Source organism: Anguilla anguilla, chromosome 10 (assembly GCF_013347855.1).
Source record: "Anguilla anguilla isolate fAngAng1 chromosome 10, fAngAng1.pri, whole genome shotgun sequence".
NCBI classification, from domain to species: Eukaryota; Metazoa; Chordata; class Actinopteri; order Anguilliformes; family Anguillidae; genus Anguilla; species Anguilla anguilla.
Window position 1 is genome coordinate 12,735,999 of NC_049210.1, and position 25,818 is coordinate 12,761,816.

Sequence of the window (25,818 nt, forward strand, 5' to 3'; positions counted from 1 at the left end):
CTACTACTACTACTACTACTACTACTATAGCTGGTGGTCTTAGCCTATGTATTGTTCAAAAGTAGAGTCACTGATGAGCATAGATTCATGATTGGGTTGAGACATTTCTAAACTTAAATTCCAATTCAAGAGTCAAACACAGCGAGAAAATAAGCATTAAATTTTAACTATATTCATAGGATATATAACTATATCAATGGATAGTTATTATTTCAAATGTTCCATACATGTGCAGAGAGAGAGAGAGAGAGAGAGAGAGAGAGAGAGAGAGAGAGAGAGAGAGAGAGAGAGAGAGAGAGAGAGAGAGAGAGAGAGAGAGAGAGAGAGAGAGAGAGAGAGAGAGAGAGAGAGAGAGAGAGAGAGAGAGAGAGAGAGAGGAGTAGGCTAAGTAGCCTGGAGATTGCACTCTGCCACAGCTTCAGCACTGCTGCTGTTTCTCCACGGCTGTTTCACACTGAACATACAGCACAGGCAGAGCAGTCCCAACGCGGTACCTACTCTCATTCACTCACTGCCAACCTACAGAATTACTCAAGGCTGCTATTTTTGCTTTTTCTTCAGTGCTGACTGTCGCATTGCCTCTATATGAGTTGAATGGACGTTACAGGCAGAATATTCTAGGGTAAAAATTGTATATTTATTGGCATTTCATTAACTTTTTTGAAAGCTTTATTTTGGTGGTACTGTGGTGTACTACGAATTTCAATTTAAGAACACCCGACAGGACGAGAGGATAATAATTTTGTTCCTGTTTTAAAATTACCCATTTGTGATCATTCACGGTCGTAGAACATTAAATTGTGTCGCCTACATGTTGAGGAAACTGGGTGAATAGAAGGTCCAGCAAGGTGTTTGGGGTTAAAATTAAATTGAGGTGTCGTTGATACACACTTCTTCTTTATCTTACCCATTTCCTTTGTCGCAAGGAAGGACAGCTGCGTCCCGATCTGTGCTACCGGTTGAGCGGCTGGCACAGTTTGGCTCGAAGACGAATTTTAGAAAACAAAGCTTTGTGCAGTTTTCAAGAATTTTAAAGGGTTTCTTCTTGTTTTTTCTTCTTTTCTGGGGTGTTTGCACAGAGAAACAACTGGACGCGCGACATGGGTAAGTACACGTAATGCTACATGGTATGCGCAATAAATGTTTTCAGTAAATCGGGCACTAACAAATCAAAAAACTGCCTGTCAGTGTTCAGTTCACGAATGTGTCTATGCCAGATAATTCAGGACACATGGTTACTTCAATGAATCGTTTGGTATATTTACTGTATAGGTTATTTTAATTGTTTGCAGTAAGTTGATGCGTGCCCGGGGGGAAAGGGAAACATGCTCATTCGAATGGTTTGAAGTGGTTTGGTGTTATACTCAACATTATTTGCAGCTATAAATACATTTATTAATTGCTGGGTTGTAAAGCCTGTTTTCACATTATTCAAAATTGGTCTATGAACTAACTACGTTACGGCAAGAGACAACGGAACGGTAGATGTGTAGACAGTTACAGACTTCCTATGGTATCCCATGTATTTCTCTGACAGTGGTTTAATTTAAGTGTGTCTGCCTGGTGTCATGCACTGTACCAGCTGCATATCTATGCATCATTGAACATGGCTGCCAATTAACTAAGTGCTAGCTAGTGCTCTAATGACACGCTGATCGCAGGCAAGGTGCAGATAATTACTGTATGCAAGTCTGGCAAATCGTGCCCTCCTACTTTTGGTAGGCATGAACATAGGCATACCGCACATATCTGATATATTCAGATAAGGGCAAAAATGCAACAGCATATTGACAATTGTTGCTTGAATGCAGTATTGCTATGGTAACACTGTGGTTTGAATAAGTATCGTAATTAGTTGTGATTTGGTTGCTTGCGTTCGGTCGTTTGTGTAACATGACCTGCAGTGTGCTTGTAAAAATTATTGTATGTCTCTGTGGCCAAACGGTAGCTCATGCATTGTCCTGATGATGTTTATTGTGCTTCTGCAGCAAGTTACCGTTGTAGGCAAAGACGTGGGCAGATGACATCAGTGACAAGATTGTTAACGGTGTCTTCCCGTTGCCACATTACAGTAAACTACATCCTTTCTCAAAAGGGTCTCCACTTGAGGGTATTAAACGTCCAATGTGCATTTTATTCCTTTACTAGATCACAATCAGGTGGGCTGTTGAATAAGTAGGCTACCTTACCTTACCGCTGCTTCTCCCGCTCTGTCAATACCGGATTTTATACAGACAATCATTCTGGGAATCGTTCAAATTAAGCCAGTGGTATTGGTTGAACATTACAGATATCTTCTACATGAGTAAGCAGTGAAATGAACAAGCAGTGCTAGTACTTAAGAGGATAAATGGTCCTCCTCTCTACGATGCACAGGGGGAAGCAAACGTTCTTCTTCAATAAGGCTTTGTTAATAAGACGAAACAGGTTGACAATTTAGTGTGAATGTTTTCTATTTTATGTGTGCAGTAAGTAATTGAAATTAGAACAAATTAGATTATTAGATTTAATATCATAATAAATAATTTATATAATACAGAGCAGTGTTGGACTGAGCCATAGCATATATATTTTTATTATTTTTTCTTTTTCAGTTTTCAATATGCACACAATACTGGGAGCTGAAAGGAGAATACTGGCAGGATGCTTAGAATAAAATGGTTGCATTTTTCTTTCACCAGAAGCTTAATATAGTAGGATATGGGTAAGCTATATACAGTGTGTATATATATATATATATATATATATATATATATATATATATACTTTCCGGCCACTTTAATAGGTACACCTACCTAGTACTGGGTAGGACCGCCATGTGCTTCCAGAAGAGCCTAAATTCTTCATGGCAAGGATTCAACAAGATCCTACAAACATCCCTTAGGGATTCTGGTCCATGCTGACTTGATAGCATCACACAGTTCCTGCAGATTTGTGAACCAAACATTCATTCTGCGAACCTTCTGTTCCCCCTCATCCAAAAGGTGCTCTATTGGATTGAGATATGGGGACTGTGCAGGCCATTGGAGTAAACTGAAGTCACTGTCATGTTCGTGGAACCAGCTTGAGATGATGTGTGCTTTGTGACATGGCACATTATCCTGAAGGAAGTATCCATTTGTAGAAGGGTAGACCATAGTCATGAAATGAATCACATGGTTAGCAACAATGCTTAGCTGTGGCATTAAAATGATGCTCAGTCAGTATTGAGAGGCTAATATGTGTCAAGGAAACATTCTCCAAACCATTACACCACCACCAGCGGCCTGCACTATTAACACAAGGCAGGATGGACCCATGGTTTTCGAAATCAAGATTTGTAAGACCAGGCAACATTTTTCCAATCTCAGTCGTCTATTTTTTGTGATCACGTGCCAACTGCAGCCTCATCTTCCTATTCTTAGCTGACAGGAGTGGAACCTGGCTTGGCCTTCTGCTGCTGTAGCCCATCTTCTTCAAGGTTTGATGTGTTGTGCATTCAGGGATTCCCATCGTGCACACCACTGTTGTAAACAGCTGTTTTTTGTACATTTGTGACCTTTCCTGTTAGCTTGAGTAATTATGCCCATTTGCTTGTGACCTCTGTCATTAACAAGTTGTTTCTGGCCTCAGAGCTGCCACTCATTGGATGTTTTTTTTGTTTATTGCACCATTTTCTGTAAGCTCAACAGAAAGCCTAACATTTTCATGTAGTGCATGAAAATCCCAGGAGGGCAGCCATGTCTGAGATTCTAGAACAACCACGTCGGGCACCAACAATTATTCCAACAGTCAAAGTCACTTAGATCACACATCTTGCCCATTCTAATATTTGGTCAAACAAAAGAGTAAACCTCTTCACCATGTCTACAGCCACGTGATTTGCTGTTTGGAGTTGGGAGGAGCGGGCTCTTTGCATTAATGAGAAAGTGTACCTGATGAAGTGGCTATTGAGTGTATGTATATATAATATTACAGTGCAGATGAAGGGCTAAACTAGATATATATATATATATATATATATATATATATATATATATATATATATATAAGCACAGTATAGCCCTTTCATCTGTACTGTAATATTGGCAGGCAGTTACAACAAATTATAATTGTACTAATGTAAATATATAATTGTAACACATTGTCTTACATAATTATATCAGGCAGACACTATGTATTCCTTCTGACTTTTGACAGTTTTTCAGTGGTGTAGTCTGGTATTCTGATGCCATTATTTGAAACCTATCAAGCATAACCACAATCAAAGTTATCTCTCTTATAGGATGTGCATTTGCATTCATCTTTTGATTGTGCCAGTTATTACCATTTGTCATTAACCATGTTTTATAGCAACACAAAATGCATTTATGGCCACGATTAGAAATGACACAGCTGCATGCTTCATAATCATGTGTCATAGCAGGTTGTGGAAGTTTTTTTGCTTGATTCCGTTTGCATTCCACTCATAGAATCTGAGTAAGCTTGAGCCTTTTCACTGCATGGTATTTGAGGCTGAGATACATCATTGCAAGCGATGCCGCAGTTATTCAGCAGAGCTCCAGTCTGGCAATCACAGACTTCAAAAGCTTAACTGTTATATGCACTGTCATCGTACCAGAAGGTTATAGTGAAATAAGTTACACTGTGCAAATGGTGACACATGATCCTCCAAGAACATTCTAACAACAGGATGAACCCATAGAGAGAGTGACAGTTGAGATCCCAGGATGTCTTATGCTTGTATCATGCTACATCATTGTATGAGCTGACTTACAGTAGTTCAACCTCAAAGCGAAATAGTAAAATTATCAGTGTTAAATCAACCCTTACAGAGTACATATGGTCCCTACTAGACACGTATGTACTCTGTTAGAGTTGAATTAACGCTGGCCATTTTGGTACAATGGCTGTGGACAAGCAGAATATTTTTGCTCTTTCATGCATCTTTATTTTCACAAGAATCAAACTCTACAGGTGCAACCTCCTGTAGAATAATAATGTACATTATGCAGTGACAATTAATGATATGAATGACCAAATAATGAATTGGCAGATGAGAAAAATTGAGTTAATATAATCAGACCAGAATACTTCATTTTTCAAATCAAAATAACACATACTGTGAGAGAACTTCTTTCTGAGGCTTATCTTCTTCTGTGTTTGATGAGAGAATCATAAAAACCTAAGGAAAATTTGTGAAAGTCTATCATGGTGGTTTCCACAGCAATAAGGAGCTGAAAAGGTCTTGCTGGGGCAAATCTTTAGATTTACTGATATTACTGTTTTTTTTACCATTATTGCAGCCACTTCTATTGCTGTCAGTGTAATTGCAATTTGCAAGATCTCAGATTGTATTTAAGGATATGTATTAGAAACCTTGGATTCACCACGTCAAGATTACAGCAGTTTTTTTTTTACATGGTCCCCACCACCCCACCACTGCTCATTTTTTGGGACATGTTAATGTTATGTAAATGAAAGCAGTCATGTTTAGTACTTTGTCACATATCATTTGAATGCCATAACTTTGTGAATTCTGTGACCCATAGACATCACCAGGTGCTCAGTATCTTCTCTGGTGAAGTACTCTGGTCTGTACTGCAGCCATCTTTAGCTCCTGCTTGTTTCGGGGGCAAGTCTTAAGTTTTCTCTTCAGCATATGAACAGCTGGATTCAGATTGGGTAAATGACTTGGCCAATCAAGAATTTTCCAGTTTTTGCCTTCGAAAAACTTGTTGAATACACCTGACTAATCAGAAACATCTGTGAAGCCATCTGTATCTAACATTATGTTTACCTGAAAAGGAGGGACTAGGTATAAAAAGTACTGTAATGATGAAACCTAATGTATGAAGACATCCTTTAATAAAAGCTGTAACTTCAACACGTGTGAATTGTTTGATTACAAATCTAAAATTGTGGAGTTTAGAGCCAAATCCAATTCCAAACATTGTTGAGCTTACTGTATGGATCTGCGACCCATCGACATCACCAGGCACTGGGTATTTTCCCTCCTGATGCTCTGCCAGGCCTGTACTGCAGCCATCTTCAGCCTTGTCTTCAGCAAGTGAAACACATGTTCAGTTGGATTCAGGATGGGTGATTGCACTTGGCTAGTGGAGAATAAAATTAAATCTGACAGTCTTTAGCCTCATATTTATAGTTTTATTTCAGATTCAATGTGCTGGAGTACAGAGCCAAAACAACAAAAATTATTTCAATGTCCCAATACTTTTGCATATATATATATAGCACAGATTGCACAGATCGTAATTTGAAACTATGTTGCAATGTGCCATGTGTTTGAAAATGGAGGTTCTTCTGTGTTCCCAAATTATTTGTTTTGTACCATCTGGTCTCTTAAAATATGTTGAACAAGGAGCTGTTGAGTGGCTTATCCTGTAAAGCCGCTGTGGACTGGTCCTACATTCTGGATCATGTCAGTGCCAGCTGTGGATGGCAACCTGGCAAAGAAGCACATGATTAGCTTTGGCCGCGGGCAGGAACATCAGTTGGCTGTACGTTTGTGATTCGTCATTCTCTGGCAAATTGCTCTTATCAGTCAGGCACTCATAGCTTGCTTGCATGGGCTACAAATGAATTGTTGTCCTCCAAATAAGTGTCTGTACAAACGTCTGGACTATAGACTGAGAAGAAACGGCAAATTAGGTTTTTGAGGAGAGACCTTGTTTCATAAATGTATATGTTCCACATTATAGGTGACAGTGTTGGGGAGTAGCAGAACTGCATGAATTCCTTGCTCAACTATATTTCCAAAAAGCGTGTGGTAGCTTGTGGTACTTCTTTTTGTTATCTAAAGATGTTCAGAGCATAGAAACAGTAGTGTAGTCGCTGCACATCCTGATATATACTGTAACTTATCGTTATAAGATTGATATGTCGGACAGTAGCCACTGACACAGTATTATTCTGTACTAATATTGTGAGTGCAAAATGGATGTTTAACTATCTGTATAAGCATTATTTCATCCTATATTTGCAATGTTTGGAATTAGCCTATTTTTTCAGACTGCAGACAGTGTATATAGTCTCAGCTAGGATGTATTTACAGTATAGTATTTCAGTATTTTACAGTGTGGTGACATGGTACTCCCTCCATATAAAGCACCATACAAGCTCACTCTCCGTTAAAGCCTAAAACTTTATCTCTGACTCTGGGGATTCAACAGTGAAAAAGAGTAGGAGAAAAATCCACTTACATTACTAGATGTTTCGATTCAGCTACAAGATGTATTGAACATATTCATTCGTTTGTTCATTAATTTATATATTATATTCAGCTTATCAACATAAAGACATTGGTTCTGCTGCTGTAGACATCCTTTCAAAAGTATAGTTCCGGGCAATGTGCTCAGTAATTTTTGTCAATTCTGTCATTCCCAGTGTGGAGTGAGCACAGCTGAGTAGCCATGAAATTCTCAAGTGAGTGGTTAGGGTGCTAAATCAAGTATGGAAGCAAATGACAGCACAGAAGTGCTTGCCCTGTTTTCTGCCTTGATTGGGTAAATCCAACTCACGGATACTTATTTTAAACTTATTTTTGTTGATTTTGTAAAAGGTTAAATCATTTTCTTGAAATTGTGCCTGCCCGGTATGCCATTAAGATGTTATGTTCCTTTTTTACAGTAGGCTACCTCATCCATACCAGTGCACTCCTAGGTTGCACTCATGTTTTCTGTCCAGCTGTCATAACCACCATTTAAATCCCGAGTTTCTGAGAAAAGGGTCTGTTACATCTTGTGCTGTTATCAGTTTTTATATTGTTTGGAGCTAAGCTCAGGTTGTGGTTGACAGTAGCAAATGACCTCTGAGTCCTGAAAAAAGGCTTTTGTTGTTTTTTCTTGCGAGGCGTAGAGAAAATGCATTGTGCTAGTTGTGTCCTGCTTTCTCCTACCTGTCTGTCTGGGTACATCATTGCTTAAATACCAATGAGAATACTAATATTAGATCAATTGAAATCCAACCACAGGAATATTCGGCAACAGATGATAACATGTCACAGTAGGTCTTGATACAGGACAGATGGGATCAAAGACACATACCTTAAAAAAAATAGCTTGTCACAGATACAATAATTGTTATTATTATCATTTCTGGACAAGAGGCACTTCAAAATGAGTGGTAATATTTTGAATAATTTTAGAATTTTTCACACATTTTTCTTAGAATTATAAATCGGGAAATAGAAACAAAATGACAGATTTTTTTTATGTATGATTTCCATTCCAGAAATAGTTTTTTAGGTGTTATGTTCTGATCCATAATGTGTGATAATTATCAGAAAATGGTATAAACCCCGATGGAATATGAACAAATGAGGCAAAACAAGTGACGAGAACTAATATTAAGTAAAAATTGGAAAAATGGCATGCAAACTGAAGTTATTTGTAGACTGGTTAGCAGGGGTGGTGATAAAATGTGTCTGCGGATTTTCTTTGTGTAGATAATGATTGTTAAAAATTATAAATGTAAAATGTTATTATTTTATAATACTGCACTAACATACTGTGAGATTATTTCCAACATTTTTTTGCCAACAGACGCGCATGTGGTTTTATATACATCCATCCATCCATCCATCCATCCATCCATCCATCATCTATACCCGCTTATTCCTGATCAGGGTCATGGGGGGTGCTGGAGCCTATCCCAGCATGCCTTGGGCGAGAGGCACCCTGGACAGGTTGTCAATCTATCACAGGCCATTCACTCACCATTCATGTGGTTTTGCAGTTAAACTGAATAGTCTGTTAAAGCAAAAGTGCTTTTCTGATACGAATAAGCCAAAGGGCAAATTTCAAGTTTTCCTTTTAAAACTTTGTAGTTAACTGGGGCATTTTTTTGACTTATGTTTTATTTTATTTTTTTGTTCGGTGAACAGTAACCAAATAAACAAAATATAAATGTTTTGATAGATATTGTTTCTTTTGATCAGGAAAATTCAAGTTAAGCCTCTCAGCTCTCACACATATAATTTCTTTTGTGATTTTGTATGGTTAGTGTTGTTAAACACAACAATGCAGATTTATTTCACTTTTGTTAGGTGTGAGAGAGAGAGAGAGAGAGGGGGGGAGAGAGAGAGAGAGAGAGGGGGGAGAGAGAGAGAGAGAGGTTTTGTAGTTTCAGGCTAACCACCTCTGTAGTCTAAATAAAGGTAGCTACTGTCCATATGTAATGTAATTTTAACACGATAATACTGTTTTACCAAGTAAATTAAAAGCATTAGACTTGCATCAAAACCACAACAATTCATGATGTACTATGTGTTATGCTACCAGATGGACATTTTGCATATTTACAGACTTGTATTGAAGACTTCTTTTTTTGTCAGCCTGTGGGAGATAGTATCAAAGATAGTTTTCCTATCGAGGGTATAATGATGGTGAAAACCATCATGAGACATCTTTTCTGCTTTTAATGTAATTCAGATCACGTGGCCAGTAATGCTGTGGCATTTTCTGGCCTTCACTTCAAAGGTTACTTTGATATAAATTAATGGAATTAATCCAACGTATCTTTTTTTTTTTACTATTTCAGTTTTCAATATTTCAATTTAATGGTTTATATTTTGGTTGTAGGACACACAGTAAGCAATCCCAGCATTCCTGGCTTTATGCTTGAGGTAGTGATCATGCAAATTTCTAGAACCATTGATGTCATGGCGTGATGAAAGAATATGATTGATGAAACTTTCACAATGGGGTTTTTCTTTCGAAAAGGGATTCAATATCATATTGGGCATGTGCAGGAAAGCTGTTTTACTTGGCAAATGCTCAACTACATTACTGTTCCTATCAGACGATGGCGTTACCCACTCCACTGCACATTAAATGATAGTGCTTGTTCATCGGTAGAGTGTCCATTGAGCAAAATGTGTTGTATAATCTAATGTGAATCAGGCTATGGTAGAAAGGCTTAGCAATATTAAAGGAGAAAAAAACATTTCATAGGCACAGCACGTACATATTCTAAGCCTCTTATCACAAACTGGAAGCGAGGTAACGGTAAAGACAGAAAAGCTAACAGCCTATTAAGGCTTGCTTTTGTGGTATTAGTCACTGTTACCAAAACCAGGAAGGAAGTATTGGTATTGATATTCATGTTACAGTATGTAAATGGCACCCAGGGTAAAGAACATGTTGAAGCTTGGTTGTTACGGGTACTTCACTATCAGCCATGCGGTGCACAATGGTCTTGCATTTGCACTGATCACAGCAGCTGCTTAATGTCCAGGAACCTGAGGGGGACAACAACCTGACGTTACCAGTGAAGTTTCTCAGATCCCTTTTCAAATGATTGCTTTGTTACTGCCCCATCACAGTGCTGTACATCGGCTTTGTTAAGACTTTGTGCCAGTGTAGTTTTTGTGTTAGAGTGGCACTTGAAGGTAACAGGAAAGGTTCACCTATACTAAAATAAGCCATTCTTGGCTGAAAGGACATACGTGTCCAGTCGCCATCTTCAAAGAGAGCTCCAATTGATCTCAGAGCAGCAATTCCATTGTGTAATACCGTTTTCACAGAGACAAACTGTCTTCATCTTTCTGATCAATCTAGAGCCATTGGATCTTCCTGGCTAATGAATAAAAAAGGCTGGCACACAGCAACGATGAATGTTTGCTCTGATTTAAAGGATGCCTGGAATCATCTGTTCTTGTTCATTAAACAGCCTTAATGCTGAGATAAGAGTTAGCCACTGCTGTTAGACATGTTTATTCTGTGACGCATGTTCAGCTGCCTATATTTTCTTTGTAGGTTTCTTTTTTCTTTTCATGAAATGCAACTAGGTGGCAAGAAGCTGAAAGGACAGGGAATTGTCTTGCATTGCTGACTGGTCTGGTGTTCAAATAAGTGTCTGTAGAGCCATGTCAAGTTAACCGTCCAAAGGGTTCTTGACTTAAGGTGATGTCTAAAGAAAGTGCATAAAAACATTCAATTCAGTTCATCAAAGTTCAATTCAGTTTTATTTGTATAGATGTAGTGGTTTTTACAGAGACACTGTCTCTTTACACTAACAGGAAAAATTATGCAGGAACAAGTCTGAACCCCCAAAAATCTAGCAAGTGAGGTAAAAAATAAAAAATAAACCCTGGGAAGGAAAAACACAACAACAACAAAAAATCCCTGGTGGAAAAAAATGTTGAGAGAAACTCAAATATAGATGGGGAGTCCATCCTCAGCTGGACAAAAAAACAGTGGTCTGCTTGAAGATAATGGGAAACACTGGATATTGCTCACCATCACAACCTTCCCCCATTCATCCTAATGTGTCCTCTGGGATGACCATAGTTTCAACCATAGGTGCCAAGGCATGATGTGTCCATTGTCACAGTTGAGTTATGGTCTGTCTCATGATGGAATGTTATAAGTGGCTTTTGTTCTTAGAGCTTGCTATACCACTCCCTCGGTGGTATATTTAGATGTTTTTATGCTGTTCTGCCAATTTCACCTGAGCTCTCTGGTGGGTGACTGACATTTCTTATCAGTAAAATTACTGTTTTGTTCTATTTTGTAATTGTAAAAAGCCATTTAAAACACTTCACAGCTTTTCATTGTTCCTGAGGAAATTGGTTGCATTGTATACTATACCAGTATTCTTTACAACTTTCTTTACGGATAATCAATGTCTTGAAGTTTATACACTTATTTTAGAGCCAGATCCAGCTGCATGTAAATTAGAATAATTCAGTTTGAAGTGGTAGAAATGGTGTGCGAAGGTGATAATTTGGGCCAGAACTGGTGGAGATACACTTTCCTGGGACAGGTCTTAGGACATTCCCTGTGGGGAGATAACAGTGGTTAGGGGTATTTCTCTTCAGTGGGAAAAAGAGGAAAAATCCATCCAGATTATCTGACTCTGTGGGAATTTGCATCCTCTCATTGAATGTTGACATTAAAATAAGAAATGCCTTTAACTGTCTTGCCCTGAAGAAGGCTGTTTATTCCATTATGAGTGGGTAAATACTGTAACGAGATGGCGCTTGAACATGAGGGCCCTATTTTCTTGGTTTTAGACATTTTCCAGTATGGATTTGCCAGTTCAGTAAAGAGGCCTACTATTTAAAATTCTCTATTTGGCTCCTATTATTTAAATTCTGGGGTGCTGGTTTGATTACAACATTGGTGATAACCCAGAACCCTCCACCCACACACACACGCACACCCGCCCTGTGCCTCTCAGCTCCCTGCAGTGTGACTTACACAGACACAAAGACTGCTGCTGCTTGTGTATGTTAATTGCTCTGATGCATTTGTACATGTGTAGCTTCTCACTGCTTCAGCTAGCAGAAATTAGGTTAGATGTGTTTCTTATTGATGGCAGGTGGTAACCTTTGGGAACTTGGTGGATCACTTGAAGATACTAAGGCAGCAGTAATCTAAGGAAATCTGGCTGACTTAATGTCATCCTACTCCTGTTTTGATGAAGCCTGTTGTGTCCAATCATTGAACTCCCAGTCATTGAAAGCTAAAGCTTGAACGTAGCCTTAGGGCCCTATACCTACTGAGTGACCTGGTTGTTCCACACACTGTATGCTTAAATTCTTGGATTAATTGAGTTTCCCCTTCACTGCAGTATGCTTTCAAATCCATGGATGAAAGTACCTGTATGAATACCAGGTTTTATTTCATTATTATGCAGGATGACTATTTGCTGCTTCTGGTTTGGGACATTTATAATGGTCATCTACAGTACTGAAGCCACCTTCCTTCGGCTGGTTACATTAATTTCCAATTTTATGGTGAAAGAGCTTTCTCATGCACTGTTTTACACTGGAAGTGTAAAACATCACTGAATTACCAATACCATTCTGGGATGGAGATTTTCCCACTCTCTTGAAAAAAGCAATTAAGCAGACTACTTTAGCTGGGTTTTTTGGATTGTACCTTCAGTAAATTAGATATCATCCTTCTTTAAAAATGTGTTTAAAGCATTGGATTTTTTCCATTGAAAATAGCCAAAAACCTGAAAGTGACAAGAACTCATTGTTTCTTTTTAAGTGTGCAGTCATAGCTGCCAGTGAGAAAATGACTGTCAACTGATGGCATACTTTTACTGATTAACTTCTGAAGCATTAATGCTTTTCACTCTCCTGTCATCAGTTATGTTAATCACTTAATGGAATTACATTAATGCACAGTAGTCATGCTTTCTGGTTCATTTTCTAACATATGAGAGCTGACAATTGATCTTATTTACACTCCCAAGGTTGTATCTGTTTATTGGAAAAAAGTTCTGTGGGGCAATGTCTTAATCAAGCCAGGTTTGTGTCTAGTAATTGTCAGAAAAGCTATATGGTAATGTGTTAAGCACAAATTAATTGTCTCCTTGCATTCAAAATCCAAATCCTGAATGGGCCAATAACAGCTGAGGCGGGCGGCCCCAAATGTTGGCACACAGTTATAATAACATTGCCCAGGGTGGGAGTGTTGCAGTCAGTGGAGTTCTCCTTGTCTCAATGCTCAAGAGCAGATACTGAAGCTGATTAGGTGTCTATAGTCTATCTGTGTAAAAGGACTACCTTGATGCCGAATGTGTGGTTATCATCAAACCTTCTCATTTTCTTATTAGTGGTGTAGTCATCTGACATAATGGTTTCACACCATACAGCTGACTCACTGCAGAGGGGTAAGAAGCAATGGTGCTGGCTACGTGCTAACCTGTGCTCTAAGAACCAACAGAAGAGGTCAGAGGTACGGAACAGACCTGCAAATGCACTTGAGAATTCTAAATTGTGAGAAAAATATAAGAATATGGTACAGCAAGATTGCTGTGGCATGGATGGCCTCAGGCCTGCTGCACTGTAATCCTGTCTGAACCTTGAACCATGAATCTGTGCCCTTTGTGGACCAGAAAACGTTGGCAAATATAAGGGGTGAACCTTTCATCGATGGGAAAGTCACACATGATCTGATAGCACTACCCACATAAGCAGTAAGAAAACGTTTGCACTTTTTCTCGTTTCATTTAACCTGTCTGGATCATTCACTGCAGCAGATGGTTTGCGGAGCAGTGATTTGGTTTGATTCTTTTGGCTCCCGTAAGGGTTCAGGGAGGAAGTGTGTTTTCATCAAGGATGAACTGCATTATGGGGGTCACAGATCACAGGATAATTACACCCGCATCACCACCAGAAACAGGGAGATGTTTGTCCGTGGCATTTATCTGACTCGTATATTTCGAAATGTCGCTGTCGAGCTTTCCGCAAAAACAACTTTACGCAGGTTGTCCCTGATTATGTCCTAGGGAGCCCTCTGGGGGTAATGCACTAATGCACTTAGTGTCAGTGTAATAAAGCACTGCAGCATGTCCTCTTTTTTTATTATCTTTTTTTTTCCCGCTTTTTTTGGCGAAACTTGTCAGTCTGCCAAGGGACGTGGTGGCTGACTCCCCTGCAGCTGCCAAAGATTTCTCAGAGCTAAACACCACTGCCTCTGAAGCGAGAGAATTGAAATTAGTCACTTTTAAATTAAGTTAACTTTCTGGTCAGTGTGGAATGACATCAGCTTATCACAGTTGTGTGTGTGTGTGTGTGTGTGTGTGAATTTTGTGTGAATTTTGTGTGTGTGCGTGTGCGTGTCCGTGTGTGTGTGTGTGTGTGTGTGTTTGTGTCTCTCTATGTCTGTGCTTTCTGCAAAAATGTCACCAGGAATAATAGATGTGATTTTCTGTAATGGCAACAAAAGAAAATTCACATTTCTTTTTTGGAAGGAGAACACCGTGTATGTGGCTTGCCGTGCACATTTGTTCAGTAAAATGCTTGTAAAACAGAATCCTAGCTATATTTGTACAGTTGGTGTCCAGGCTTCATTTTTCACATTCTGTAAACATTTGTAATGTTAGAATTTTCACTGTTCTTTGGATGAAAGGATGCTGAGGCTAAGATAAAAGGGTTTGAAACCAACCTGGCTTGTATGCAGTTCTTCCAAGTAATTAAATTGATTAATGAACAAAATATATTGCATTTTTACAGTGTTTTGCATAATGGATCACAGGCTGTAGAAAGCAAATATTGCCAAAGGAGGCTTAAAAGCAAAATATCTATAAAAAGAAAATAAATTTTAAAAATGGTCAGTACGTTCATGCATGGCATTGCCAGCGGTTTAAGATATTCAAAATCAAACAGATTGCAGACAGCAACCCAAGGACAGGAAAGGAACGGTCCCCATCACTACTGAGTAGTATGTTCCATTAACAATCAGCGACAACGAGCAGATCAATCAGAGACCGAGGGAGCCACTTCCTTCCCTCACACTTAAAAAGCACTCAAGGAAATTGATAAGACGTTTTGAATGTGTTCCATTGTAAATTCTTGTGAGCGATGGCAGCGCTATATTGGATTCAGCGAGTGAACCTCAGGTATTAAGTCGGTGAGCACTGATCATTGTGTCTTGTGATATCAAGTAGAGGGAGCTGGGATTTGCCCTCGGTGAGATATGGGTGCATGGTTCTTACCGAGACCTATGCATTTGCATCCATTAAACCCCTTTCTCAATATTCGCACATTCGTGGGGCAGGTTTCCGAAGGGTAGCTGCACTGATATATAACTGAATTAAGTGGAGAGTGATTTCCGGGCACAGAGTTGTGCGCGCAAACTGTATCAACAGGATTACTGTTGGGCAAAACTGATGACTCTGTAAATTGTTGCACATGCCTGATTGGTTCTAGCCTCTCTCTAGTGCACTTCTGCTTTTTAAAGTGCCGGGGAAAAAATCACCTTGAACCTCTGGGCCTCGTTTTCATACCTCTTTGCTATCTTCAGATTGTACATATTACCGTTCTCAAAGCGATGCAGTTTTCTATCTGGAGTTAAAAGTTGCTTTGATGTGGTTTGTTGTTGAGACAGATAAAGCTGGCAAACCCAGACATCATGAAATAAGAAGCTCGATATTTTAAGAGTTGACATGGTAAATCCAGTCACTCTTCTTGGTTGAAGTGTGTGGATTTCACCAAGGACATGCACATGTAATCAAGAATTGGAATTAATGTCAAAATCTTCATGAGGTTATATACATAAAAACAGCACAGGTTCATCAGGCCCATAGAGTTTAATGGAGAAAATCAAGCCAGTAACGTCAGTTTGGAGAAAGTTGGCCAGAACAGAATTAAGGGTAATGGGAACAATTAAGTTTGATGCAGCATCACAGTATAATAGATTGGAATTTTTGAGTGAACAGGAGAAGCTATATAACCGGCAAGAAATGTTTGCTGTTTGATACTGATAATGAAGGCTGCTAGTCAACAAAATGTAACTGTATACATATTTAATAGCATTTTTATCTGCTGTAACATACATAAATCACCTACAAATGTCTTATTTTATAGTGCTACATTGCAATTCCCTTGGAATGTCTGTACATGACTAGAGATGTGATTCTGGTATGCTGCAAGCTCACACAAAGCAAAAGGAGTGAAACAGAATAAAAATAAAACTGGTTTGAAGATTAAATAGTACATGCTAGGATATCACATAGGGAAGACACAGGTGACTGTGTGTTATGAGGCTAAATCAGAAAAATTATCTACCATTAGCAGTCAATCCTTCATTAAAAATAAATTGAATTTTTGTTGTTAATTGAAATTAAGCACATTTTTAATTATTATTATAATTATTTCATTTAAGGAAATAATCGAGGATTAAAAGCATGGAATGAAATGAAACAGTGTAAATATCACTGATGCCTGTTTGTGTGGGCAAGCTCAGGTGGGGCATTCTGTGATGTTATTTGTCTTGTTCCTTTCCTTGTTGCAGGGTTCCTACTTTGGGAAGGGCGCCTGGTATGTCTCCTTCTCCAGGTTTCTGTTCTGGTGCTCCTTTGCACAGGGGAGAGGATGTGCCCTTCGAGCTGCCGCTGTGAGGGGAAGATTGTTTACTGCGAGTCCGGTGCCTTCCAGGATATCCCGGAAAATATTTCTGCCGGGTGCCAGGGTCTGTCCCTGCGCTACAACAGCCTGCTGAGTCTGCTGCCTTACCAGTTTGCCCATCTCAACCAGCTCATCTGGCTCTACCTGGACCACAATGCCATCAGCGGCGTGGACGGCCAAGCCTTCCAGGGCGTGCGGAGGCTCAAGGAGCTCATCCTGAGCTCCAACAAGATCATGCAGCTCCACAACAGCACTTTCCATGCCGTGCCCAACCTGCGCAACCTGGACCTGTCCTACAACCAGCTGCAGGCCCTGCAGCCGGGCCAGTTCCACGGGCTGCGTAAGCTCCAGAATCTGCACCTGCGCTCCAACAGCCTGAAGAGCATCCCCATACGCGCCTTCCTCGAGTGTCGCAGCCTGGAGTTCCTGGACCTGGGATACAACCGCCTGCGCACCCTCACCCGCACCACCTTCCTGGGGCTGCTCAAGCTGACGGAGCTGCACCTGGAGCACAACCAGTTCTCCAGGATCAACTTTTTCCTCTTCCCGCGCCTGTCCAACCTGCGGGCACTCTACCTGCAGTGGAACCGCATCCGCACTGTGAACCAGGGTTTGCCCTGGACCTGGTACACCTTGCAGAAGTTGGACCTCTCTGGGAATGAGATCCAAGCCCTGGACCCAGCTGTTTTCCAGTGCCTGCCGCATCTACAAATACTCAATCTCGAGTCTAACAAGCTCAGCAATGTGTCCCAGGAGACAGTGACAGCCTGGATCTCCCTGACCACCATAAGCCTGGCAGGCAATGTCTGGGACTGCAGCCCCAGCATCTGCCCCCTGGTGGCCTGGCTGAGGAACTTCAGAGGCACAAAGGACACCACTATGATATGCAGCAGCCCAAAGTCACTGCAGGGAGAGAAAGTAATGGAGGCAGTGAGGAATTACACTATCTGCGAGGAGACTCACACTTTAGCACCAACCCCCGCACCGACCCAGAGGCTAACTCCTACGTCAGCTGCAGCTACCACTCAGCCTCCACCACCTCCCACTACCACTACAACTCAATCTCCTTCAACTTCATCGAAACGCTGGTTCCTTCCACAGCCCATAATTCCCAATCTGGCAGACATGGACTCCAGGAATTCTCGGCCTGCTACCCCCCCTTCCTCCGACAACCTCCCATTCACCCCAGAGCCAGAGTTTGAACATATGTCCTTCCACAAGATCATCGCAGGCAGCGTGGCACTCTTCCTGTCTGTGTCCCTGATCCTGCTGGTGATCTACGTGTCGTGGAAGCGCTACCCCAACACCATGAGGCAGCTGCAGCAGCACTCCATGGGCCGCAAGCGCAGGAAAAAGGTGCAGGAGTCTGAGCCTAACCTCAACTCCCAGCTGCAGGAGTATTACATGAGTTACAACCCCACAAACTCTGAGACCATGGACGTGCTGGTCAATGGCACGAGCTCCTGCACTTGCACCATCTCGGGCTCCAGAGAATGTGAGGTATGATCCTTCGAAACCCATCTCTAAAAACGTTTTCTACGGCTGGGAGTGAGAGGTAAATGTTTTCTTGGAATGTACCGTAAGACTGATTTGAGAGTAGGGCTAAGCACTCTTGACTGTCCCATTTGAGCAGTTGTGATAAAAACAAGTTAATTGCTTCTTCATTACTGAATCCATCTTGCTGATAAAAATTCACAAATTGAATGCTTGGAATCAAGTGTGCCTACCCCTTATTAAGACAACCCCCCACCAACCACCTCCCCCCCCCCCCACCCTTTTTCTTACTGGAATGTGATTTTAGTTTAAGTCTGTGCATATGTGACTCATTTTGTGTCCAATGTTGTGTCATCTTCTCCTGATGTACTTCCCCATTTTCTGTGCTAACGTTTGGAGAGGAAAAGTGGCTTAGAGAGCCATCCTTGCATGTCTGCTTTGCACGGCATGTATCTGCTAAGGTGCAGTCACTGCACAACCGCGATGTGAAGAGGCACAGAAGCTGCATTTTAAAGCACAGATACAAGCTGACTCTGCACTTTGGTGATTCGCCACATATTTCAAACATTCTGCCTTGATATCATTTCTAAGCATGCTGCATGTCACTGAATGTGGAGGAATTACTGGTAGGTGGTAAGGCACAGAGAATGTCAGTAAATGTTGCTGTGATATAAGTTAAATCAGTTAAAGTAATCCAGACAACTTTTTTACATTTTTAACTTACCTTAAAACTGAATTCTGCTCCTGGTATTCTCTGACAAGTGCTAAATCAGGTATTTGGTTTGCCTCTTCCTATAATTATCTTCACTGGATGAACAAATGCACTTATTTCTTCAATTAAGGAGAAAGTTAAATGAGGTCAAAACAGCCCATGGCAGTTTTTATATTAAAGTTCATTGAGCAGATTCAACCTGCTCAAGCAGATTTACGAAGAAGAAATATGACTTCTGAATTATATGGACTAGACAAAGAATGAGTTATGAAGTTTATAATTAGATTCATCTTCAGCAATTGGAAAATTGGCAAGATGATGCATGCAGCTTAGTTTAGATTTTACAAGATTTTATTTTTTTTAAGTAAATGGCATTCATAAAATGTCTGAGATCATATATACTTCATATTGATCTTTCTATGAATGAAGTGTATGTTTTCTGAATAAATAAGGGCTATGGATTTTGAATATTTTACTCAATGTTTTGGTGGCAGTTTGATGAATTGGTCATTCATGAATGATTGATTATCATGTATGTTGATTTACAAATGATAATTATAACTTAATCAAGGTGATGGCAATACATTTAAAACATTACTCAACATCTATACACTTTATGGAATTAACATCTACTCATAAACAGGGTGATACTTCACTGTTGATGCTTGTTTAGCATAATGTTGCTTTCATTGCTTATGCCAGAATTAATCACAGAACATGAACTCTCTAATTTTTCATTTCTTTAATTGTAAATTATTCCAGCCAGTTAAATAATTGAATATTATTATTGTATAACATATTCTCTGAGTAATCTCTGAGATTACTCTTCTAAATAAACACTAAACAACCTCAGTGAATATCAGCAATTAGTGATAAAGTATTTCAGTTTCAGAGCTTCATTAAGTATTTTAAAAATGTAATAACATGTACAATGTACACATTTTGCTAGGTGGGAGGGCACAGGGTCAGTCATTGTCAGTTATTTCCATAACACAGAGCACCTCATTTACTGTACACGAGAAAAGAAAAAAAAAAAAGACTGAAATTTTTAATTCAACCAGATTTGACATGTAAAATCACAGATACAAATATGAGATGGAATGATCTTATTATTGTTTCTTGTGTATGTTTATGGAATGTACAATGTGAACTGCTTCACCTATTGCTACATAATTCTAAACTCTAAAAGGGGCCTGCTTGCCCAGATTTATTAGTGAATTGTTTCTATATTTGGAAATTTCTAATTTTTTAAATATTAATTATTATGGTCTACTATTTTCAATTTTGTAACCTTTTCACCAACAATTCTTATGAGGACTGAATCTATGACATATTTGTGTCAAAGAGAATATGGAAACGTTGGAAGAACTAACCTAAAAAATCATTACTGTAAAAATCTGTACTAGTGTTCCCCTCGTGGGGAATAACATATATTGTTGTTTACCATTCAATTCTGGATACTGTAATTTGAAAAGTGATAAGTCTTACCAGCAGAAAAATGTGCAAAGCTGTGGAAAAAATAAGAGAAAATACAGTGTAAATGAACATACTGTATGACTCCCATATGAAACATGTCTTTGTCCATTGTATTCTATTATGCTACAGTCTTCAACATTTTGGCCAAGGTCACAGTGTAGTGGAATGGGTCATCATACACATCAGCACACTAGTTATGTCCATGAATTAGCCATGTATACAAGTGACTAAAACTCCCATAGAAAGGTCTCCCTAACCTAGTCAATGATAAGGGTATAATGTGCTTCCCATAGAATGCTACATGGGTGCTCATCTGAAAAACGAAGGTTCTGACATCCCACATTCCGTTTTATCTTGGACAAATCCCACCTGCTTATTTTTTCACCCCTTGCTTCCTTTCCTTGCCTCCTTTTCTAGTATGGAAGGCCATAGGGGTCAAAATTACAGTGCGTTACATTGACATCTGGAAACACGCATTGTCAATGTGGGCTCAATCCATTCGCTTATTTAATCTACTTGCTTCCTTTCCTTGCTCCTAACCTCACCCATCTGAGGAAAGAAAGCAAGGAAAGGATGTGAGGAAGAAGGAATCGAGGAAACGTGCATAAGGCAATTGGAACGTCTTTGCTTTCAAGTGTCAGTTTGTAGCCACATCAGTTACAGATGTGGCAGATGGGGAGAGGTGGAACCACAGGTCGGTCATTATATGTCACGCGTTCCAAAAAAATAGTGCCGCAAAGGATGCACTCTTGTTTCCTTGCTCAAAAATTCTTCAGGAGCTTGCTAGCTCCTATCTCACTGAAGGAGCATTTAATGGATTGGAATGTCTTGGAGACAAAGGATGAATAAATTAAGCGGTTAGGAACACACTCTCATTGATAACGCGTGATTCCAGACGTCAGTTTAATGTATTTTTGGCCTTCCATAGTAGGAAGTGAGACAAGGGAATGACATGAAAGGGAGGTAAGAAAATAAGCAGTTGGAATGCACCCCTAGTTTTTGTGTAATAAAAGTATAACAGAGACATCATATGTGTTTGAAATGTGAGCCATTTGTCCATTTTAAATTCTGGGTTATCTTCCGTCACAATGGGAAGCATTTTTGTTGTTGAAGCAAATAGTCAATTAAATAAATTATCTAAGGATAAAAATTCTGGTTCATTTCTGTTTAATCTGAAAACCCACATTTATTTTCCCCAAATAGCATTTTTTTTATCAATGTGTACACATGGACACCTGCTGAAATATCAAAATGGATTATTTATGGTAAGCAGTACAGGCTTTTAACAGCTGAAATCCGGATTAAAATAATCTATTTATTTACTTATTCTGCATAAAATAAAAAGTAGGACATCAAAGACTCCAACTGTTTGCTTGAATAATTCAAATGCATGACATGCTAACTGGAGCCACAATATGTAATTCACGTTTTAGTCTTACAGTAGTTGCAAAGTTTTAATGCCTTGTATTCATAATGTCATTTTGGTTTGATAAGACTCCTTTCTCTCCTTGCTTTCAGTTGCATTGATTATAAGGTTGCATATAATGTTTTACTTGAACTATAGAAAGTTGATTCTTAAATAATTCATGAAATGCCTCAGTCCTTCCAGCTCTTAATTAAAATGACTTTTTTGACCAGCAAAGCCCTTCCAAGACCTGCAGGGCATGTCTTTTTTCCTTATATTGGTGCGTGACTAATTTAATTCATTTGTATCAACGCATGATTCCCCTCATTTAAGTGGCTCTTGTTCAGTGCTTTAGTGTCTTCCTTAAAGGCATACAGTATATCAGCTAATATCATTTTACAAGTACTGAAGTTTAGCTTAGGAATATGGTGGGGTGGGGACAATTGACTAATTAGAATTCATAACACAATAAATCTTTAGGGATTGCAAATCGTCATGAATAAATGTCTTGCAAGTTATGAGTGAAAGTGAATATTCCTCGCAAAGTATAAGGTTATTGGAAATGCGATGAAAACTGCATAAATCTGTGCTTCAACTTTAAACTTTAAATATCTTGATGTACTGCCATCTGTTAGGAGACGGCTGGATGAGTGAGTTGGGGGGCTTGGTAAAAAGCTGTTTTCTTTATTTGGCAATATTAAATCATTTAGGAAGGTACATAAACTCAATAAAAACCTGACGAGAGCATTATTCCATTGAAGACTTCAATCTCTGGGCCTTTTGATTGCGGTTGCAGTGCTGTATGCAATCTCCCAGTGGAGCCGTGTAAAGCTATGTTGAAGCCCTATGCGATATGCTGTAGTGACAGAAGAGACAGCTGTTAGAAAGTGTAGGTCAGAACAGCAAATCAAAGTGCCAGCCTGTGCTTAATTTTAGGAACGACTGCACAAGCAAACTGCGCGGCAAAAATAAATAAATAAAATAAAATTTGAGCCATTATTTATCTCCCGAGGGCAATTAATATTCCCCTCACGCTGTACCCCAGCTACTGGCGATTTCAAAATTATACTGACCTTGCAGTGACCCTTTTGTAACTTCAGGTACAGAACATCAAATTAGTATGATTGTATATCTAAATAAAATTGAGAGGTCGTTTTTTTAGTCACTTGCTGATATATTAATGCAATGTTTATTCATACTTGTTTGAAAAGGCAATAAGTCCAGGGATAAATGTGCCAGTGTAATGCTGTATAAGCTTAAAAAAACGTGCACGCTTGTTTCACAACAATCCTCCACAACCGGCGTCCAGCAGTGCCACCAGAAAAGATCTGTATATATCTGTAGATATATAAATCTAAAAAGCTGAGTCACTGAACTTGTCTGTCACCAGGCTTTTAGCCTCCATTTTACACTTTGGCTAATCAGACTTTCCCCTATAGAATTGCAGAGGTTCCATATGTTTTCAGCACAGGCTAGACTGTGCACGCCCTGCAGTTATTCCTCCCTGTACATCTCATTTCCCTTGAATATCATTTAATAAAGCAATTTATCCATCCACTCCCTACAGCCTCTTGTAAGCTTTATGGTAACTGGCCATTAAATGTGTAAGTGCCTACCATAGAGACCTGGTAATGAATATTTGATCCAGTCCAATTTAATTTTTCTGTGGGTTTGTACTGATATGGGAGCTTTGCTTGAGACCCATGAAAAGGTTGTTGAGATGTGCTTGTAGCTTACAATAACTTTATCAGATTTTCTGAAGGGTCTGGCAGCGGAGAACATTGAGTTTGCAAGCTGTTAATACATTAAAGACATAAAAAGCCCTGAAAAGTTATTCTATTTTATGGGGGAGAGTGGGAATACCAGCTACTTAAATGTTAAGAGATTGTTTTACTATTTGGAAACCCAAGGTTGCATTAGGCATTTTTTATATAGAGTATAAAACTGTTATCAGTTTAAAACAATCAATTCCAACTTCAGAACTGGGGGAAATAAATACTGCTCTTTATTGTTGTCCCCTTTTATTTGTACTCAGGCCTCCGTCAAACAGAGACATCACGGCACCATGCAAATGCCCGCGCCTTGTCATTCCACAAAGCTCTCGCTGAAGTCAGGAAGGCAGTGGAGCTTAGGGCCCGCGGGGCCCCGTGTGATGTCTCACTTAGCATCCTGAACGCAAACCGCGTAACTTGATTTAGATTCATTAGCGGCTGCGGCTGCCGCCATTGGTCCATCAAGTGAAGGCAAAATTAGGCAAGATTAGACATGGGAATATGTCGTTTTTCGAGAGGCTCCAGGCCTTAAAGCCGATGTGCCTCGGCAAGAGGTTCCGCACAGCCGGAAACGGCGGACTTGCGGCCGCGCACTGCCGTAGCAAATGGGAGAGATCTCGGATGTGTCGCTCGCCATTTTACCTGCCTGGTAGCCCCCGTCTGCTTCAAAAGCCCTTAATTGCTCACCTTCTCCTTTCTGGCCCGCCCGGCGCACTAGCTGGAGCTCGTGACACGCCGCCCCTCCCCCGCGCTGCGACGGCTCGTCTCAATCTGGAAGGGAGGCACTCCCACAGAGTCGCGGGAGCTGAGAGAGGCACGGGCGACAGCAACCGTGCTCACGGGGGGCCTCCAGGGGGCAGGCCGCTTTTCTTATTAGAAAAGCCCCACTGGCCCCCATTCTGTTCAAAAGCCCCCCCTCCCTTTCTTTCTCTCTCCCTCTGTCTTTCCATCTTGCCTGCCTCCCCACGACATCAAGTGAAATTAAATTGGGCAGTGGATCAGGAATGAATTCACAAAGGGGGATAGGCACTGATTAAAAACAACATTTCCATGCCAGGGTGCGAAAGGTTGTTTACGTTGTTGAGGTATCCAACTCAATCAGATGAGCTGGACCTCAGACAAAATGTGTGTCCGCTGCCCACTGATCAGCAGCAACAAATCTGGCTGAAGGAGTACCAGTTCCGCAATCTGAGCGCTTTTGTCTCTACAACCAAGCAGCTATGTTCTAGTTTCAGTACTTGAGACCTCAGTGCTATCTGATGTATCACAGTCTCAGTTCTAATAATTTAGGCCATAATTTAATTAAGGTCCCTTCAGGAAGCTTAAATCTATGGTCCTGCTATGGACTATATTCTGTTCAAAATAAATGCATTAAACCATTTCACTGCACTAAAATTCTAAGCTGAAAAGAAGTTATGGCCAGTGGTGTTAGATCGTGACTCTTAAATCTGGCTTTTAACCTAAACTCAAATTAGTTTCAGACAGATGGATTCCATCTTGCTTCCTCCAAAGGTCATGTTCAGTTAGGGTTAATACGCAGCACACAAGAGAAATGTTTAGCCTGCTCCGTTACTCAAGCAGCGCGAGAGGACTGAAAACACCAGCCGCATGAATTATAAAACAGGGACCATTTTAATTATGTAACTTATTAAAGCTCGCTGTGACACTGGGATCTAATAACCACACACTTCACAGAGAAGCTGAAGGATTGGAATGGATTTATCATGCATTGTAAATGGTCCTTTTCTGTGAAGAGCATGTAACGGTTGTGGGTCCACATAAGTTAACACTTTGGAACGCATCTGTCATTGTCCTTGTTTTTTACTTATTCATCACATGTCTCAGGGTTCCTGTTTAAGTACCGTGTAAGCTACTATGTGAGGGGGTTTGTCAAGACCTACATTTTGCTTCATTTCCTGTGGGCATGTATTTGCATGCTGCCTGTCTGTAAGTTTTAGCCACATCAGTCAGGCAGCACCAACACAAGCCTGACCTACATGCCCATAATCTTGCCCTGCCTCTCTTCATCTCCCTTACACACTAGATAGGGTTTGCAGAATACAAAAATAAAAATAAATGTCTGTGCACATGT

At 40.0% G+C, this 25,818-nt stretch overlaps 1 protein-coding gene across 3 annotated transcripts in view; it reads left to right on the plus strand.

Moving 5' to 3' along the window:
* The first annotated feature begins 390 nt into the window (after positions 1–390).
* Positions 391–25,818, plus strand: part of lrrtm4l2 (leucine rich repeat transmembrane neuronal 4 like 2) — a 33,898-nt gene continuing 8,470 nt past the window's right edge. The window contains exons 1-3 of one of the 3 annotated variants that reach the window (XM_035380152.1): positions 391–490; positions 1,080–1,104; positions 16,755–18,367. In XM_035380152.1, coding sequence (XP_035236043.1) covers positions 1,101–1,104; positions 16,755–18,367 — 1,617 coding nt within the window. In that variant the 5' untranslated portion in view covers positions 391–490; positions 1,080–1,100. Of the gene's footprint in view, positions 1,105–16,754; positions 18,423–25,818 lie in introns of all 3 variants that reach the window. The other 2 variants (XM_035380151.1, XM_035380153.1) reach the window with 2 other exon arrangements.